This window comes from Pseudopipra pipra, chromosome 1 (genome assembly GCF_036250125.1).
Source record: "Pseudopipra pipra isolate bDixPip1 chromosome 1, bDixPip1.hap1, whole genome shotgun sequence".
In the NCBI taxonomy this organism is placed as follows: Eukaryota; Metazoa; Chordata; class Aves; order Passeriformes; family Pipridae; genus Pseudopipra; species Pseudopipra pipra.
Genome location: NC_087549.1, coordinates 24202219 through 24220961, shown reverse-complemented (window position 1 = coordinate 24220961; position 18743 = coordinate 24202219). Strand labels below are relative to the sequence as shown.

The window sequence follows — 18743 nt, the reverse complement described above, 5'->3', positions numbered from 1 at the left end:
TTTCTTACTTCCTGCTATGATGGGAACAACAGGATCCTAATTAGTACTATTCATTGCCTCCTATTGTTATATGGACCTTCTTACCTCTTCAGGTGGTAGGATTTTCAAACCTGGCTTTAATGGATGCTTCTTCCAGTCTTACAAGAAGCAGTGAGAGCTACGTAGCTCCTTGGAGCCGCATTTTAAGATTTGGTGTGTCTGTTGCACTCTGGATAGCCATTGCCATCCTACAGGTATGTGAAACACATGACATACTGAATTACCATTTTCAGACTGGTTCTTGGAAACTAGAATATATCACTAAGACAATCATACTGTTTATCATAGCATTGGGTGCATTCTTAACTTCTTGTTTAGTTGCTTTAGCATAGTACACCCTTTGGACTCAAAATGAACCTTCTGAGCTAGAGACATCTTACTTCATGGTCAGAATTTTAAATCTCTCAAAGATGTGAATTTATGCAACTACTTTGTTTTATTTTAAACAACTTCCGAGGATCTCACAAGTTCAAAATGAAAAGCAGGTTATTGCTACAACTTTACTTCTTAGAAGAAGTTTGTTAATCCCATTCATAAAGGTCAATCCTTCTGACAGACTACAGAATTCTGTCATTTGTGAGTGTTAAACTGTGAAATTAATTGCTTAATAAAGTCAAATCTGGTGAACTAATATAAGAAAATTTGGTTGATTTATTTCAGGTTATATTTTTTTCTGTGTTTTATGAAAGATTTGTTGAAGATAAGATCAGCCAATTTGTTGACTTGTGTTGCGTGAGCAATGTAAGTATTTCTTTGTGTCGATTGTACAGTGGCATTTTAAATTGAATAATGCCTAAGATAGTTTTAAGAATATTAAATAATATTTATTCTGTTAGTTTAATCAGATAGTATTAGCTAACAGCCAAAGTCAATGTTTCTTTCGGCTCACTTTATTGGTGAACTCTGCAAGATTTCAGTTAAAATTTAATTTGAAAAGGGTTCTGGAACCATAGGTTTATGGCTCAGTGGAATTAAGTAATGATCCTTGCTGTTGATAAACTAAACTTGAAGCTAGTGCGTGATTTAGCTACATATAGATAAAAATGATCAGTAAAAGAGTTACTAAATATTTTTCTCCCGTATTTATTTTGGTACTTACCTACTTTGTATATGTGGAAGGGCTGGCTGGTCTGGCTGATCTTCATTGTGAATTCAGAAGTTCAAAAATAAAATTATAATTGTTAATTAAAGTATTCTTCTCTTCCCCTACCTCTTAGATTTCAGTGTTTCTCTTGTCACACAACTGCTTTGGTTATTATATCCACGGTCGCTCAGTGCATGGACACGCAGATACCAATATGGAAGAAATGAATATGAACCTAAAGAGAGAAGCAGTAAGTAAAATTATTAAAGTTTACACCTGCTCTGGTTATTTATCTTACATAAAAACCCTCAGACCTTTGCATTGTGCAACTGCAGTTGTGCATTACGTTACACCAACTTATGTTAGGCACAAGACAGCAGGTGCTGGTATGTAAATTTATGACTCAATAGTTGTTTTAACTAGCTGTTCATCTTCTTCACTATCTCCTCTCATTACTTCTTCAGACTTCAAAGATATGAAATTCCTGTTTCTCTAAAAAGTCTTATTTCATGTATTTAAGAACCTTCTTTTTTAATATTCAAGCTTTTCATAAGATCATGGCCACATTCAAAAAGTTGCATACCAAAAAGGTTTCATAAAGACACAAATCTGAAAAACTCCTAATAAAGAAACATCTACTCCACCAATAAATTCTTTTATTCCATCTCTTCTACTATGGTGATATAACTTCTTCTTTACAGAAATTAATTTCTATAAGTATTTTTTCTAGTTTGTCGTATGTTGTATCTTTGGTGCAAGATCAGGCAAATGTAAAATGTGTAATATATGTTCAGAGATTTTGCACTAAATGCCATGATATCTTGCATCTTTTTAGTGACAACTAAGAAGAAAGTACCTTAGACAAAGGATATTGCTATTTTAGTGATAATTGACAGAAAAAAAACATAACCATGTGAAAATTAAATCTCAAACACTGAAATATAGAGTAACCTTTTAATAATGTTTTTGACTTGTGTGTTCCAGTAATTTTTTTCCTAAATGCTTATTTTAATATAATTTTGGGGTAAACAGGGGTTGTCAAATTTTTCAATTTTTGGGAGTTTCTGACATTTTTTTCAATGTGACCCGGAAAACATATGGAAAAAGTCAGGAATCCAAAACAAACAACCAAAAAAGGCAGGACAAGTATAGAAAAAAATAATAAACTTAAAGCAAAGGTCTTCCGAGAGAATATCAGAAGATATATTAAAAGGTAATGAACTGAACACAGCTGAAAAGAGGAATATGACTTTGTGACAGCAGGGGTCAGGATTTTATGTCTTAAGAAAATGTTCCTGTACTAGAAACAAGAGTGCAATGGATTCAAATACTTAGAGTTATTAAGTGCTATGTATATATGAAAGAGAGGAGATGAAAAGCTTTTGACTTGTTTTGGGTCTATGAATGACTTTAATAATGTTAATTTATAATTGCTTTGATTGTATAGGAAAATCTGTGTAGTCAGAGAGGTTTGTTACCGAACACAGATGGGCAGACATTTCAAATTTCCATTTCAAGAAAAATGCGACTGCACTATGACTGGATTCATGAAACCCTAACAAGAGTAAGTGAAATACTGGTATTCTTTAAATGTTATTTAAAATATGTAATTTTTCTGCTGAAGTCATAGTCATGTTATATTTCAGAAACGTGGTCCTGCAAGGCTTTTGGAGTCATCTGCAAATACCTTCGAACAAAGCACAAGGGCGTACAACACCATGAACAAATTTCTCGGTTCTTTTATTGATCACGTATGTATATTGACATTACTATATTAAGGAAAATATCATTATACTAAGTAGAGACTAAAAATTGTAAATCTGAAAGACAGTAAGACTGCTCTTAAAAACAACAAACCCTTTTTTGTTATGTATTTATTTTTGTCTTGGAATAGACCAGTTCATTCATAAAGGTCTAAGTAGCTGTGCCTCACTTTGTAGAAAGCACTTTTTCTTTGAAATTATGAAACAAGAAGTATCATTTTTCTTTTTCTTATAGGTTCATAAAGAAATGGATTATATTGTTAAAGATAAGTTGCTGCTTGAACGGATTCTTGGCATGGAGTTCATGGAACCAATAGAGAAAAGTATTTTTTATAATGGTAAAAAGATTTGTGGTATTTGTACTATTTTAAGTGTCTAGGTTTCTGTGTAGATTTCTTTCTCAGGATTTACAATCTAAACTGGACTTTACAGCAGGAGGGATCATTAAATGACCCCTTGTGAGGGGTCTCTATATTTAAGAGAAGTTCTTTAGGTTACAGAAATCCTATTTATAATTTGCTGTTTATCTGCGATGTTTTTTCTTTTAGGCAACTGAAAGGATACAGTTCATAATCATAAACACTGATAGAAAGATGTTGTTTGTTGAGACTCTCATCTTTCCCAGAAGTTCAGATATAAATCAGGATTTCATGGCAGTAGGACATATGCAATTTTTAATGAAAATACACTGTTTCCAATCAAACTTGTATTGGACATTTTTCTGAAAAAGTAGTAAGAGGGGAAAAAATATGTTTTCTATAATTACTTAAGTGTTCTTTTCTAGAAATGGTGCTTTTTGATAAGATAAAGAAGTGGATAAGTGGTCTAGAGCACTTTGGCTATGAAAAAGGTATTTTAAGCTTAAAAGACCTATTTTTTTGGGCACTGTTAACCAATAAATAAAGATAATGCTAAGCTCTGAACCTCCTCCTAAGTAAGGCTTTAAGCATATGTTTTTATTATTTTGTTGAGTTGGGGCCAGAGCTAACAGTTGCTAGAAGTTTCAGGGACAAGACAGTTACATCTGTTTGTTGTTTAAAACTACCTTTTTAAACAGTCTGAGATTTCAGGAGGGAATAGAGTTGCGTGTGGTAGGCAGGTTTTTCCTGTTGTTTTCCACCAGTATTACACCATTTTATAAGTGAAAAGGTTTGTGTTATTTTTCAGTAGAAGGACACAATTAGCTCTATGTTGCCACAGAATGTCATTAACTAGCTATGGCTCTGAGTTCCCTTTTTCTTACCAGCTTTCTCAGCACGGACTGAAGAACTTCACAAACTTGCAACTCACAGCAATAGTAATTTTTCAAAAAATATTTTTGTTTTGTAGATGAAGGACACTCTTTCATTGATGTTCTCTACTATGGAAATGAAACAACGCTGCTCATTTTCGATATCCTGTTTTTCTCCGTTGTGGATCTGGCTTCCCAAAGTTTTGTTTTAGCAGCTATTCTGACATATTTGCAACAAGAGGTAAATTTCAACTTAAGAACAAAGTAATATTTTTTTAAATATGGGTCACCTTGGCAGTTTATACAGTTAACTAGATAATTTAAGCAGTAAATTAGCAGTATGCAGTGACAGAAGATTATACTGAGAACTTATAAAATAGTTTTTTGATTTTTTTTGTCAAATAGGTTTGTGAGAAACTAATTTTGTTCACATGGCTGTCATGAATAAAGAGGTTACAAATAATTTTCAATAGAAAACACAAATATCTGTTAAAATTAATCACACATAGTTCTATCATAATTTAGGGTGGAAGGGTAGTAGAAAATGTTTCAAAAATGCTAAAGTTAAGCACCTAGTTCACTCATATTATTTACAATTTAAAGATAATACAAGGTTATTATTTTATGTTTGATACTGAAACATACTGTTTTAAGTATTTCCTCATTCATACATGTTTTCTAAAATGTTCTTAGATATTTAGGTTTATCCGTAATACACTTGGGCAGAAGAATTTGGCATCCAAAACCTTGGTGGATGAAAGATTTCTCATTTAATTAAGAAGATGAAAAATTTCGTTGAGGAGTTAATTGTGGAAATTATGTCCATGATCAAAGCATCTCTGATCTGCAGATTATTTGTACAGCATTTTCAATAATAATAATGTAATGGGTTTGAAATGTGTCGGGTTTTATACTGTGTAGTAGTAAGCTTTATTTTTCTGTATTTACAGATTTATTTTTAATTTGTGAACACTGAGACATAGGCCTTTAAAAGGAAATGTACATGCAAATAAGACAGAAGTAAACTTACTGTAGTTATTTTTAGAATAAGATAACAATTAGTTATTGGCTTTTGATAATATATGGACCAGTCACTTTGAGGCAATAATTTGAGCATCGGTTGACAGGAGAGGTTGTCAACTCTGAAGTTGTCTGAAAATACCTTAAATCTTTTTTTTTATTTTTTTTAAATTTATTTTGAGGTGTAATTGAGCAAACATATTTCCAGTTTTACACAGCACAGGATTTGTTCTGAATTAAGTTAATCTTTCAGGAGGACATTTTAAAGATCACTTATTTGTGGTGACTCCAGTTTAAAATTTTAACTTTTTCTTATTGTGTCATAGTATTGTATGCTTCTGTGTCTTCTCTTGGAGTTTACCATTGTTTTTCTTGGGTGTGGCCTACACATGACATCCCATGTGTTTGAGATCCAGTGGTGTTATAGTGATGGAGAAAAACAGGCCAGTTATAATAGAGCAGAGGAGACAGTTATCTGCATTTGGGGTTTGTTCCTGATCTTCTGTCATCTGATGCAAGATGCTCAGGGGAAAAACAGTAATTATTCTGTTCAGTTTTTCTGCACAAGGGAAGTTGAAGCAATTGTTCGATCATTTTAGAAGTGTTTACACATGTGCTCATGTACCTTTGTCTCTCTTAATTTTCTGACTTTATTATCTTTGGATATAACACAAAGACCATAATTGTTTTACGGTCATCATATTTTTGGCATTTAGACAAGTTAATAATTATTCAAGTGCCACTTATTCAGTGTTAAGGGAGATTATGAATGGCTTTCAAATCACCTTAAAATGAGATGCCTACTTCCCATTTTTACCACTGAAAAGTCTCCCTACCTTTTTTATACTTCAAATTTTTTCAATAAATGGTTAAACATGAATAGTGTTTGCTGTTTTTATAGCTGTTACTTGCCTTTAGATGATTCAACAAGGGACTTGCACCAGCAAAAATACCATAAAAATGTAAGTCAACATCATCTCATGCTTATTCTAAAACAGAGACTCAAGATTAGTTGGACTTAGCAGGTTTCTGATGCAGACATTCTTATCTGAGTTGAAGCAGCATTGCATTTCAGATGGTTTTTGGCCTCATAAAGAAGGTGTTTTCATGTTGGTACCATGTCATATTATATTAAACCTAGAGCACCATGGACATGAATCTCACTATTGCTTTAAAGCATTTGCTTTTGTTGTTGCAAAGCCTGTGTAACCTGCTAGTCCAATACAGTTGCCATTGACTGATAGAATGTGTCTGCCACTAAGGCTGGGACCAGACGGATAACTGAAGAGTTGATTTACAGTGGGACATCCATTTATTAGTGTGCAGTTTAGCACGGGCATTTCCATGTCATGCTTTCCTTGCTTTTGTCTGCTTATGCACACAGCTCTTAGTTTGTTGGTGCACGCTACGCCTCAGAAAAGGTGTGAATACAAGACTTCTAACAGAGTGAAATGTCCACTATAAATAAAATTAGGGTTGTTGCTTTTATAGTGAATGTAGTAATTGAATTGTCCATTAGGTTCTGGATCTGTTTAAACAGCCAAAAATCATATTTCCACTGGCTGTCATGGCTGTAGGACCTCAACAGTTGTGAATTTCCTTGTTAGTGATCTACTGAGTGCCAAAATTAAGCTAAGGGGCCATCTGAAAAGAGTCTGCAGTAAGACATTCACAAGGCAAAGTTAGGCTCACATGGTGTCCTTGTGTTTCTTTGGTCGATATCTTTGCAAGGACTTAACTAAACTTAAGTCCTTGCAAGTTCTACTGCTAAGTCAGTGTACTACAGGAAATACAATCTTTCTCATGTGACCGTATTTATTTAAGCTGGTGGATGTGACTAAAGGGGTGTAGAAGGTTGCTGCAGTCCATAACTGAGCACAGGTGATCCCAGTGAACTGCCCTAATGCTGGTCTTTGCTTACTGCACCTCCCAGCAATAGAACTGTGAGTCAGTGTCAACGGTCAAAGGGACAGGCTTTTCCTCTCTGAATTCTGGTGACGTGTTCATGGGCATGAATTTACTCCAGGGAACAGAACCACACCTCAAACAGACTTCTTCCAGAATGGTCTCATTTATGACCCACTGAAGTCAGAATAACTAAAACAAAGTAACTAGAACTGAGTAAACCAGCAAATGACTGCAAGCAAAGTGAAGATGCAGTTGTGCCATCTGTAGACGCAGACATGGTTTTTAGTTCGGTGCCAGCAGAAATGGAGACCTTTCAGCCTGTGGGCTCTCACGCTATACCCTGTTCTCAGTGCTTGTGCTAACTTGCAGTACAAAAACCTTGCTTGAGTTTGCTTTAGATACGCCTTTAATTATCTGCTTCTCAAAAGGGTATGTGGAAGCTTTAATGACCTTGCATTTTGCAAGAAATACTGCTAAAAGCAAGATAAATGATAAAATTATCTAAAAATGTCCTGTCAAAACAGTTCAGTCGCTTGGCCCCCACTTTCTTCTTAGTGTACACATTACTCTATTTTGTTTTATTTTTCCAGGTCATTTGTCTAAAATGTTAATATAGCTAACATAGACACTCTACATGATTTAGGAAATGATTAGAGAAGGCAAAAGCTCCATGAATTCATAGAAGCTTTTCTTAATTCTTTCTGCCCAGTGAACACTTGGAACAGGTTGACTGAGCTTTGTTCCCCATTGCTTGATATTTGTTCAAGAAATATCAAGCTTGATATTTGTTCAAGAAATATCTCTTGTGATTGTATTTCCAACAATTTTTTTTTCTTTTTTAAAATTAGTATGCATCTACATTGTGTTGTTCGTATGATGAGTGTCTTTCAGGTTTCTGAATGTTTTATTTGGCCACATGGCATTTCAGACTATGCTGTCTGTTTCTCTGAGCAATAAAATAATTTTCAAAGATTGGAGACCTTTTTTTGCACTTGTCAAACGAGTGGACCCAAGTCTGAAACATATTTTTCCTTCCATGATCATGACAGTAGGGCCAGAGGCTGCTGCTGGCTCTGCAATCCAAAGAAGCTCTGTCAAGACAAGTGTAAGAAAGGGGGTTTGCAGGCAGTGCAACAACAGAGAGTATAGTTTTGGATAGCCACAACTAATGGAATGTATGGTTGTTTCTTGCCAAGCATCCTAGAGGTTAGATACCAAACAAATTATTTCCACAAATAATTATAACTTTATGTACAGACAAGGTACAGTAATTTCAAGAATATGTTTAAAATTTACAGGTTTCATTTACTAGTGAAAGACTTGCCATTTTATTATAGCATTCATTTAAATGGTAGAGATGGGTGTGACTGAGGTAAATCCTGCCAGAGGTGAGAAGTGCAGCTAGCAGGATGCTCAGATTACACCCTGCCCTTCAGCTTTCTGCAGTATGGGCAGCAGGCGATGCCAGCCAAGCCGAGCTCGAGGGGTTTGTGTTGGTTTTCAGAGTGGGAGCATATGAGCAGTGAGTGACAGGGGGAGGGTGACATTGTGACATGATCCTGTGAAAATCACAAGTAGACTGGAATGGTGGAAGGGAGGTAACTACCAAACCTCTCAAAACTGGTCTCCCTCAACACCACCTGCTTTGCCTTACCTTTTTTTCTCTACCCAGTACCACACCCTTTTCTCCTGTGCCTTTTCACCAGTTAAAAGCACTAATCTCCTGTCAGACTCTCCTGTACCCCAAGCCAGTGCCTCCAGGCAGTGCCTGGCACAGCCTCCTACTTCACCCCACCACTGTCAGCTGAGGTGCAGATCCTGCCCCTCCCTTCCTGCAGGTCTGGCAGCAGGGCTCTCGGCCGGGGCAGTTACTGCCTTTCCCTGCTTCCCTGGGCAAATGAGCAGAGAGGTGGCCTTGTCAGGAGAATGCTGCCAAGCTGGGCAGCACTGCGTGCCAAGGTGTGCCTCGAGGTAGCAGCAAGGTTCTTTGGTGAGAAGAATGAAAATCCAAACATAGTACTAAAAATCAGTCAAAACCTTGAAGTCCCAACTTTCATGTATGTGTAAAGGGAAGAAGGAATGAAAGCAAGACATCTCCAAAAAACCCTGCTTTTGGGCACTGGCTTCCTCCAGCTTTGCCTCTTCTGTTGCCTACATTCCATCTCCACCCCAGCACACCCAGCTTTCTCGTGTGACTCCTACTACACCACAGCAGGCAGATGACACCTGCCATGGGTGGCTTGGAAAGGCCACCGTCCTTGCTGACCTGCCACCGGCTGCCAAAGTGAACCGGCCCTGCAGGCAGGGTGGCCAAGCTGCTGCCAGTTCTGTTCTCCAGTGCCCACAGGGAGGACGTGGATCCACAGTCTGGGCTGGGGATTGTGGAGCCTGAGGAACAATGTCCAGGAAACTCCATGGGAGATGCATTTGCCTCTCTGTAAATTGAGTGTTTCTATCTTATCCTAGTAGAGCTTCAGTAAGCTTTGATGGTCTCAAGCCCTGACCAGCTGTATCCCTCTCTGATCCAGACTGCTTTACCAACCTACTGTTGCACTTGAGACTTGTCACTCCATTAGTTTTCCCGTGTGACTTCCTTCTCAGCAGGAGTAGGTCTAAGCCTGGCAGCTGGAGAGAGGTGAGGCAGCCTTTGGGGTTAATGAGGAAATATGTGATGTTCAAAGCTTACCTGTGGAATAGCTCTGCAGAGATCAGGAGGCGGCACTGCATTAGCTGATACTGAGAATTTCCCTTTGAATATTCAGAATTGTTCTTTTGTTAGTCTGCAAAAGCTGAGCCCACACCTGACAACCTCCTCACAACTGTGGTTGTTCATGGAATCAAACACAGAGGCTGTATCTGAGCGGAGAGAAGGAAATGTACTTGCCCTAGCACTAAAGCAGTTATTCCTAGAAAACACACAGCACTTAAGAGACAGATCTAGATGATTTATTTCTGTCGTTGGGTTTGGGTTTTTTTACGTAAGTCCATGCTATTACAGAATTATCAGATTTCCATTTAACAGCTCTCTGTGTCAGGGTGGCAGAAAGGCTCATGCAGTATGAAAGAAACAGGAATGAAAAAAACGACCATGGTCTCTTCTCACCTTGGTTTATAACTCCAGGAAAATAATCCCCTTCAAATCATACAAAAAAAATAAATCTCCAGTTCTTCCTGCAAATGCTGAATGGAGATATTTGCTTCTGGCTTTGCCTGATCCCTGGGACAAGAAGAGTGGCACCAACAGACCTACAGAGCAAACAGCTTGTTATCTCCCAAAGCCTGGCCTGATTCCCATTCCCATCCATGCCCTGTCATAAGCAGCCAAGCTGGGGTGAATGGATTTTGCACTTTTCATTTGCTACAGTTTCTCCTGACTCCTTCCCACTCTCCATGGAGCTGTTGGGCTGCAAAGGGGGGCAGCATCCTCCCTCTGCAGGCTCTTGGATGATGGATCCGGGCACTGGCTTTGGGGCGCGTCCCCAGGCTGCGGCCCCACCTGCACCAATCCATCCTCTCACCTCTTCCTTCCCGGGGTCACCTGGGCCTGCAGAGACCCAAATCCCAGAAACTTTGGCAAGGGGATGCAGGAGTTATGCTGAAGACTTTATGTTTAATAACAGCTGTGCTGAAAGCTCAGTATTTATTGTGTTATCCTGGAAGATCAGAGCAGCGATGATGCCATGAGAGGGACCTCTCAGGTGTTCATTTCTCCTAAGAGCATACAGTCAGAAACCACTTTCACTTTGTTGGACAGTTTGAGACAGAGTGCACTTTTTACTGGGGAGGAAAAGGCTGCATTTCCCATTTCCAGCATTTTCTTTTTTTTCGTGTATGTGGATATTAAGATCTGAGCTTCACTGTTGAAAAGACCAAAGTTGCTCTCCTGTACCTTGTAGTACAAGTAGTTCTCTCTACAAACACTGTAAGATTTTACTGCATGGTCAGGCACATGACAGGACATGGTGACTCTTTTCTGTGGAAGCTGCAGTGCAGCGGGGGGTTGTGTCCTGCAAAGTTCAGTGCAGAACTTGATGGATTCGATGAGACTCTGGGTTCTCCCTGCATCCTAAACCAGCAGGGACAGGGAGACATATCTCTCCATAGGGACAGAGGCAAAATCTGACAAATTTCTCTGTGTAGACATCATTAAAGTTCTTTTTTAAAAATAAAAGGATATGGCTGCCTGGCTTGCATAGGCAGCTGCAGCTCTCACTGCCGACCAACTCCAATCTCACTGAATGTTATTTCTCTTAGGTGGCAGCCTGCCTTTGCATCTGCAGAAAGCCCAGCACTATGCTGTTGGAAAGGCAAAACACTGAATTCCTTTGAAGGCTGCAGATGCTGTGATGGGTCTCAGGGATTTGTGAGCATGGTGATGGGGAGGCACTGGATCGGAGACGTGTGGATCAGGACCATTGGGTCTGTCCACAGGAAGAGCAGGACCCTACAGTGATGCTGTCTGGTTTGCACAGATGTGCAACGGTGACAGCCCCATTACACAGTTTGGTGTAGGGGAGGGTCAGTTGTTACGCAGAGCGATTACATGCTTCTTGGAAATAATAATATTCATTGCCCATGCTCACCAAATGTCCAGCCAGAAGAGACCATGAGGTAATGGAGCCTCTCTTGGTGGCCGCTCAGGGCTCTTGGCTACTCTGACCCAGCCACACTGATTCCCCACCCTTTGTTATCAAGGGAAGCACTGCCTGCTCAGCAGCCATTACCACAGAAGGGCTGGGATCCTTTAAGACACAATTAAGCAGTAGACACATTTAAACGTATCTAGATGGAGGAACAGAAAGGAGTTGATCCCCTCTGGGGAATGGTTTTTGTTTCCCTAGGCTTTTAGCTTTCTGAGCTTCCCCTTTCTCTCCAGAACTGTTGGGTTGCAGCTGCTTTAACTGCAAGCTTGAGGGAGAGCCTGAAAGGGGTGCAGTAGGTAAAGGCAGGAGTTAGAGAACTCGGGAAAGTTAACCTCCTCCCAGTCATTGCCATACGACCGGTAGCTCTAAAAGCTGTACTAGAAACCACGGTGTATGTTTTCATATTCTGTACCTGTGTGTATGCTGGAGTGCAAAATCCTGGATGCTCTTCACACCCCTTGTCAGTCTCTTAGCTCAAGGACGGCATAATATGAGTCTGCAAGGAGCACAAGCCAGCTCTGTGAATGCATGTGCTGGGAAATAAACAACTCTAAAACTCGGCTCACAGTTGGGAACAAGTCTCAGCCTCTGACATGGTCTGTGCAGCAGCAGTGAAATGGATCTATCCAGGCAAGTGGCTTGTTGATGAGCAAGGAGCCCTGAAGGTCCTGCAGGGCTGGGATGATGCTGGTGGTACCAGGTGAGGAGAGGAACAAGTGGAGAAACCAGGCCTAGGAAGAGGTAGCTGGGGCAGCAGGACTCAGCCTTGCCACCAGACACTGGAACAGAGCACAGCGTCAGCTCAGGGCCACCACCTCAAAGCCCCATACAACTTGCCAGTGAACATGTCCAATGATGGCTCCATGAAACTGTATGCACCAAGTGAAAACTCCTCCAGGATGTGGAAAACAGCAATAGAAGGTGTGTGTGCATGTTGGGCTGTGGAGAAGACCATGTACCTGCGGTCTCCCTGATAAACAGGAAAACTTGGCTGCCTCTCCATGGGACATCTTAACAGGCCAAATCATCTTAATTTCAAGCACTCTAAAGCAGAGTTTAAGGAAACACTTATTTATTGAGAGAAGGTGTTATAATTTGAGAACTGAAGCCACTAGAGGGTATGTGCGTCAAAATCATCCAGCTCTGCCCAGCCTGCTGTGTGGGTTTGCCACTGATGAGCCTAAAACCTACCCCTGAGATGTACCAAGGACTTGTCTCTTTAACACCAGGCTCTTGGTTTTAGCTCAGGCCAGCTCAGATGAGAGGCAGACCGTCAGCATGTGCCCTCATAGTCTCAGGCCAACCCCGGTCCTCACTCCACATTCCTGGCTGTTGGGATATTTTTCCAGGAGAGATGTCAGAAACTTTGGAGATGGCCAAGGACAAAGCCTGGTCCCTTGAGAAAAGCTGCATGCTGTGAGAGAAAGGCTCCTTTTCACTCCTAGAGACCCTCTGGGAGCCACCCCTCCCCTGCTTCCCTGTCAGTTCCTGCTGCCAGGACCAGTAAAGGCACTGGGAGTTGCTGGGACACACAAACTAATCTCTGCAGAACTAGAGCCATCAGCAAGGGGAGCAGTAGAGCACAACTTCTTGCGCTCTACAGCAGGTCTGGGTAACCCCAAAGTGCACTTTCCTCCCCCATATCACCTCTGCAAACGAACCTGATGGTTCCCAGCAGCGTGGCCACACTGGCAGGTAAAAGATGGTTCCCCCAGCCCTCAGTGCTTGTAACACTTAGCCCAAGAGCCAATAGGGTCCAGTGCCCTTCCTGGCCCCAAGGCATTGCTTAAGAGCTTAAAGGCAGGCTGTAAGCATTGATAAAATGCCCCAGAGCTCACATCCCTGTCCAAAGTCTGGGGATGGTGCAGCTCTCTGTCTCCTTTGTTGCCAAGGACTGATTTAGCTGAAGGAAAGGAGAAATCACCCTGTTTGCTTTGGTTGGTGATGCTGGTGCTGTAAATGCTTTTCTCAAAAAAACCCAAGCACATGCTGAAACCGCACCGGTGTCCTGATCCCCCTTGCTGCATCATAGCACAGGCTGTTGCACAGTTTGCTCCTGAAGTATTTATTTTTAGGGTTAATTTCTGAGCAGGGAAGGTACTCATGCTCCCAGCAAACTACGCTGTTTATCAAATGCAATTTTCCTCTGGGTTTACACACATGTAACAAAGGCTGTGCTTGAGCCAAACGTGGAACAGAAATGTTTAAAACAACCTCCCTTTTGTTTGCTCAGTCCTGCAGCAATACTGATTTAAGAATATTGTCTTGATGGTGACCTGTTAGAAAAATTTAAATTTCTTTTGCAACCTGGAGAGAAAAGGGGGCCTCTCAGTGAAAGCCCTCCTGGCAGTGTCAGACTCACCACAGCCCTGCTCTCCAGAGAGCCAGATGTACCCCTTAATTCTGCTGTAAGGCTGCACTGGCCTGTCATAGGCAAAACAAGAGGGCTCTGGAAAAGGACAAGGTAAAGCAGCTGATAATCCCCCTTTTGCCTATACCTAAGCATGCAGATAAATGAGATACAGCTTCAGGGAAGGGGTTTTGGAAGGCTGTGCAGTGCTTGAGCCCTGCAGAGGTGGGCTGGCTCCTGGGTCAGGGGGCTGCACTCCCAAAATGCAGCAGAGAGCTGGCAGGGGCAATTTCACCGTGGCTGGCATCTTTGGAAGGATGTAAAAAAAGTGGGACAAAAGACACACTTGTGTAAGCTGTGGAGGCTGAGGGAGGAAGGGTGTTTTCTGGCATCCCTTCCTCTCTCCAGCTGCTGCTCCCAGTGCAGCCTCATCAGCACTCCCACACCCATGTGCTGCCCACCCACTTCCAAAATGGCCCTTTTTACATCTAGGTGTCGTGTTAGGATCAAGTCCACTGTGCAGCAGCAGCTCTACTGTCAGGCTAACCTCTGATCAGCAGGAAACTCCTCACAGCTGCAGAACGAGGAGCAGCAGAGGCTCTGTGCTGCTGGGAGTTGCTTGGCTCTCATCCCAAACTCCTCTTTCCTCCTAAGCCCACAAGTACACTTCTTCATCCTTTCTAAGGACACTTCCTCACCTTATGCACCTGCCTATCCCAAACAGTACATCCCTGACTACCACCATACTGCAAGACACCAAGTGAGTTCCTGCCTGCAAGTCCCATGGCAAGATGGATGCCAGCCTTGCAGTCTCTCCACAGGGAACGGGTGCTGCCAGGTGGCTCTGGCTACCACCATCCTGTCCAGTTACTCACTCAGTTGCTGGCAAAAGTCGAGCCAGACAAAGCCACACTTTTTCCTGGACAGAAAGCAACTACAGGACCCCCTTGGCCTGGGGAAATTCTGCATCCAGGACCAGTACAGGATTTTATTTTGTTTCTTGGGATAGAGAGGACTAGGGGGAAGAGGGTAAAAACGTCTGGGAACATAGGAGAAATGCCTTCTGATGAAATTTGCTGTTGTTATCCAAAAATACCTGGGCTGAAGGCTGAAAGGATTTGTGTGACAATTTAACCCATGATGCCACTGCAGCATAGAGAGCTGGGGATACCCACTGAGAATGGTGAGTGAAGCACTCCAGAATACTCCCAAGTACTTTGCAAAATGTTAGATCACCCTTTTGCCATCGAATCTCTGCTGAGCACTTGGAGCCCCCTGATCCAAGCCTGTTCTGTGCAGCCTGCTCCTGCACAGGGACAAGCTCTAGCCCAAACACTGCCTTTCCAATGGCAATCCCAGTGCTGCCAGCTGGGTTTCAATGCTGAGGCTTTTGTTTCAAAGTAAACAAAACCACAACCTCCTCTGACTCCTCGTCCATTGGCTTGTATCACACTCTGATTCTGCTGGCTGCTGAGGGGCACAAGCCAAAGGAAGAGCCTTCCACTTCTGCTTGTGACAATCTCTGCGTTAAACTCCAGTCAAGTTATTAAGTGTCCTACAGATGTATATTAAAGGGGCTTCATAACAACATTCATGGAATAGGATCTCATAGAGGGAGAGAAATAAATGTGAAAGTATGGACTTAATTAAAGTCAATCTCCCTGTAATTTTCTCAAGTTAATGCTGGTTTTGTAATGCCATGCCTACGATAATCTTAGTTAACACTTTTATACATATATGTTATATATATTATTATATGGAACAACATGCCAATCATTTCAGGGCCATCAGCTTCTTATCACTCCTATCTATATCTTATGAGTTTTACTCAGAAAGCATGAATTGCACCAAAATAGCTAGACAGTACTAAACCCCCAGTTATTTTAGATCAATTATGATCAGAAACACACTTCCATGAAATCATGGGGCCATACACCCACCTGCATACACATACATTTCCTATTTGTGAATTCAGGCATTCCACGGTTAAAATCTCATTTTTCTCACCCCCAGCATAGCAAAATGTAAATAGGCCACTTGTTTTGCCGCTCTGCTCTATATATCAGCCACAGAGGGTCCAGGAGTTAGTGCTTAGCTGGCAATTTTGCTGATAATGTAGGAGGCAGAGTGGCCTGCTTGTTTACAGCCACATCACCTCTGCTGACAGAAGTAAAAATGGGCTTTTGTCAACGTCAATAAACAAATTAGAAACTGCTCTGGAGACACAGGAGCTCTGGTAACCCCATTGCATCAACAGCCAAAGAAGGGGAGGGCCAGGTCCTTCCATCAGCTGGCTGCAGGAGATGTTAAGGAGGACCTGCCTGCCTCTAACACTGCTCCTCTCCATTCCTGCCCTGGTTTGAAGGCAGCTCATGGACCCTAGCCAGGTATGGGCTGAGCAGGGCTATGCTCCCTGAGCATGGTAGCTCAGAGCTTGCTGGCCTGGCTGACACTGGTCATGCAGCTCCATCAGCCAGTAATGTCTGTCCCTCAGCTGGCACAACTTTTCACCAAAACAACAGGTTTTCATTAGAAAAAAATCAAAATCAGCAGGTTTTGAACTAGCTGAGCAGTTTCTAATGAACTTCTGAGAAAAAAAAAGAGATTTTTTTCAGGACCTGCTTCATTCCTTCCTGGTTCCTTGAGCTGCACAGTTGCCCACAACTTCGACAACTCTGCAGGGCTCCCAATCTTTCTGACTTTTCATTTTCCAGGGCTGAGATGCCTGGAAAGGCCTAGCAGGAATGGAGCTTATAGCTCCCTGCAGCACAGGATAGAGCATGGCACCCTGGAGGATATCATCTCACACCAAGGACATAAGGGTTCTCATGCCCAGGGAACAAGAAGCCTGGATGCATTGAAGACAACACAGATAACACAAAATGAAATTCCCAGAATAAAGGAGGATTATAGGAACACCAAACCTTAAGCTACAAACTTAAACCCCAGGATCTCCATTCAGGTCTCATACTGTCCAAACTTCATTTTGAAATTGAACATCTACTTTGTGGTCTGTGAGGAACAGGCTCACCACCTGTCCTCCCACACTCGGGAGAGGATAATATTTGGGCTTTCTAATTCTCCATCCTTTCTTCTCACTTCTTGCAGGAACTGCAGATTTTCCTGTGGATTTCTTATGGGAAAATGCATTTCCTTCAGTGCTGCCTTCATGGTATTGAAGGCACATAATTTGTCCTTTTATCCAGGTGCTTATCTCTCCTGTGTTTGATGTTTGTAAGAGCTATTTGACAATGATTTCCAAGGTGTTTTAATAGCAGGCATTGCTTCCTTTATGTATGCCAGAGTGAAATTGCCTATGTGAGAATCAGAGATAGGGAAATAAGAGATGTACTGCTCTGGCTATGCTAGTCTCTTCTTCTGGATAGACCATTCCTTCTACCACCCAGGGCAAGACTGGATGCCCAGTTGGGTGGGTCATTTAATGCTGCTGGAGGGAGCAAAGACTACTCTGCACAGTCCAAGGGCTTTCCATGCAAGGTAACAAGCCCACAGCCCTCATCGTCTTACCCATGCCAAGATATTTGGATGCCTTTCCAACACTGAGCACTCATAGCTCAGAGAAACATGGTCTCCAGGGCTCACACCAAAGGTGACCTTCAGGGGCATTTTGAAGACTTGCAGGTGCCTAGCTCTGTCATACAGAGTTTCCAGACCCCAAAGGGTCAAGGCATACACTTGCAACCTCCCTTATAACCTGAAGTGCTGTTGCTAGTTGATTACCTGTGGGTAACCATCTGCTTAGTAATAAGCACCGGCTTGAATTCCTCATTAACAACCATGTCAGATATTCACACATTTCTCCAGAGCTCTGGTTCAGCATCACATGGTGCTGCTGCGAGCAAAGGAGTTCCAGTGGCAAAGGGTGTCAGACCCCAAACTGAGAACAGAGTAGGTGTCCCATAGCTCCAAAGGCACTAAATACATCTCATTTATTTTGCCTGCAGAAAGAAAAAGGAATGAGTGACATAGGGAACAATGAAGAAGAGAAGATGAGGAAAGATGATGGAGAGAGAAAAGGTTTCCCATTATCACCACTGAGTTTTGGTGCCTACAGCAGGGGTTATGAGATGACTTCTGATGTCAAATAAATCATGGCCTGACGTATCACCCTATTTTCCCTACAATTACTTGATTACTAGACCACCTTGTTGCTATAGTCCATTAAAAGCACCTGCCAACAAGGATTGTGCCTCCAGCAGAAACAGGCAGAAATCCTCACCATGCTCAGCACAGTGCCCTTTTTGGTCAAAAAAACATTAGAACCTTAGGTAGCTCAGATGACATTGCTGCCCTCTGTAAGCAGGTGGCCACCCCCTCAGAAACAGAACAGATGCAAAAAGGAGAATGTTTAGAAAAGGTTAGGATTCAATAAATGGTGAGACATACACTTTGATTTGGAGAAAGGCCTGTGCTTTTCCCACCCCAATGAGCATAATCTACAGAACTCAGAGAAACATGACTGCTCAGTCCTTCACCACTTTCTCTTTGGTTGTCTGCTTTAGCCATGTTTACTGCTGGCAGAGCAAGTTCTGCACTCAGTCACTCACATCCAGATGTCGTGAGAGCTGATCAACACTGTGCACAGACACCCGAGCGCACAATACGCTCTGCTTTACAGACTGACCTCCAGCTCCAGCACTCTTAGCCCTATTAGTTTTTCACCACTGGAAAATTTGGACACTCC

The 18743-nt window shown here is 41.8% G+C and overlaps 1 protein-coding gene across 4 annotated transcripts in view; it reads left to right on the top strand.

The window, feature by feature from the left end:
• Window positions 1-18743, top strand: part of TMEM67 (transmembrane protein 67) — a 47532-nt gene that overhangs the window by 24647 nt on the left and 4142 nt on the right. Inside the window, exons 21-28 of one of the 4 annotated variants that reach the window (XM_064648874.1) lie at window positions 93-233; window positions 700-780; window positions 1257-1373; window positions 2571-2687; window positions 2770-2874; window positions 3122-3224; window positions 4216-4358; window positions 18008-18166. In XM_064648874.1, coding sequence (XP_064504944.1) covers window positions 93-233; window positions 700-780; window positions 1257-1373; window positions 2571-2687; window positions 2770-2874; window positions 3122-3224; window positions 4216-4358; window positions 18008-18019 — 819 coding nt within the window. In that variant the 3' untranslated portion in view covers window positions 18020-18166. Of the gene's footprint in view, window positions 1-92; window positions 234-699; window positions 781-1256; window positions 1374-2570; window positions 2688-2769; window positions 2875-3121; window positions 3225-4215; window positions 4359-4810; window positions 6018-18003; window positions 18167-18743 lie in introns of those variants that run through there. The other 3 variants (XM_064648850.1, XM_064648858.1, XM_064648867.1) reach the window with 3 other exon arrangements.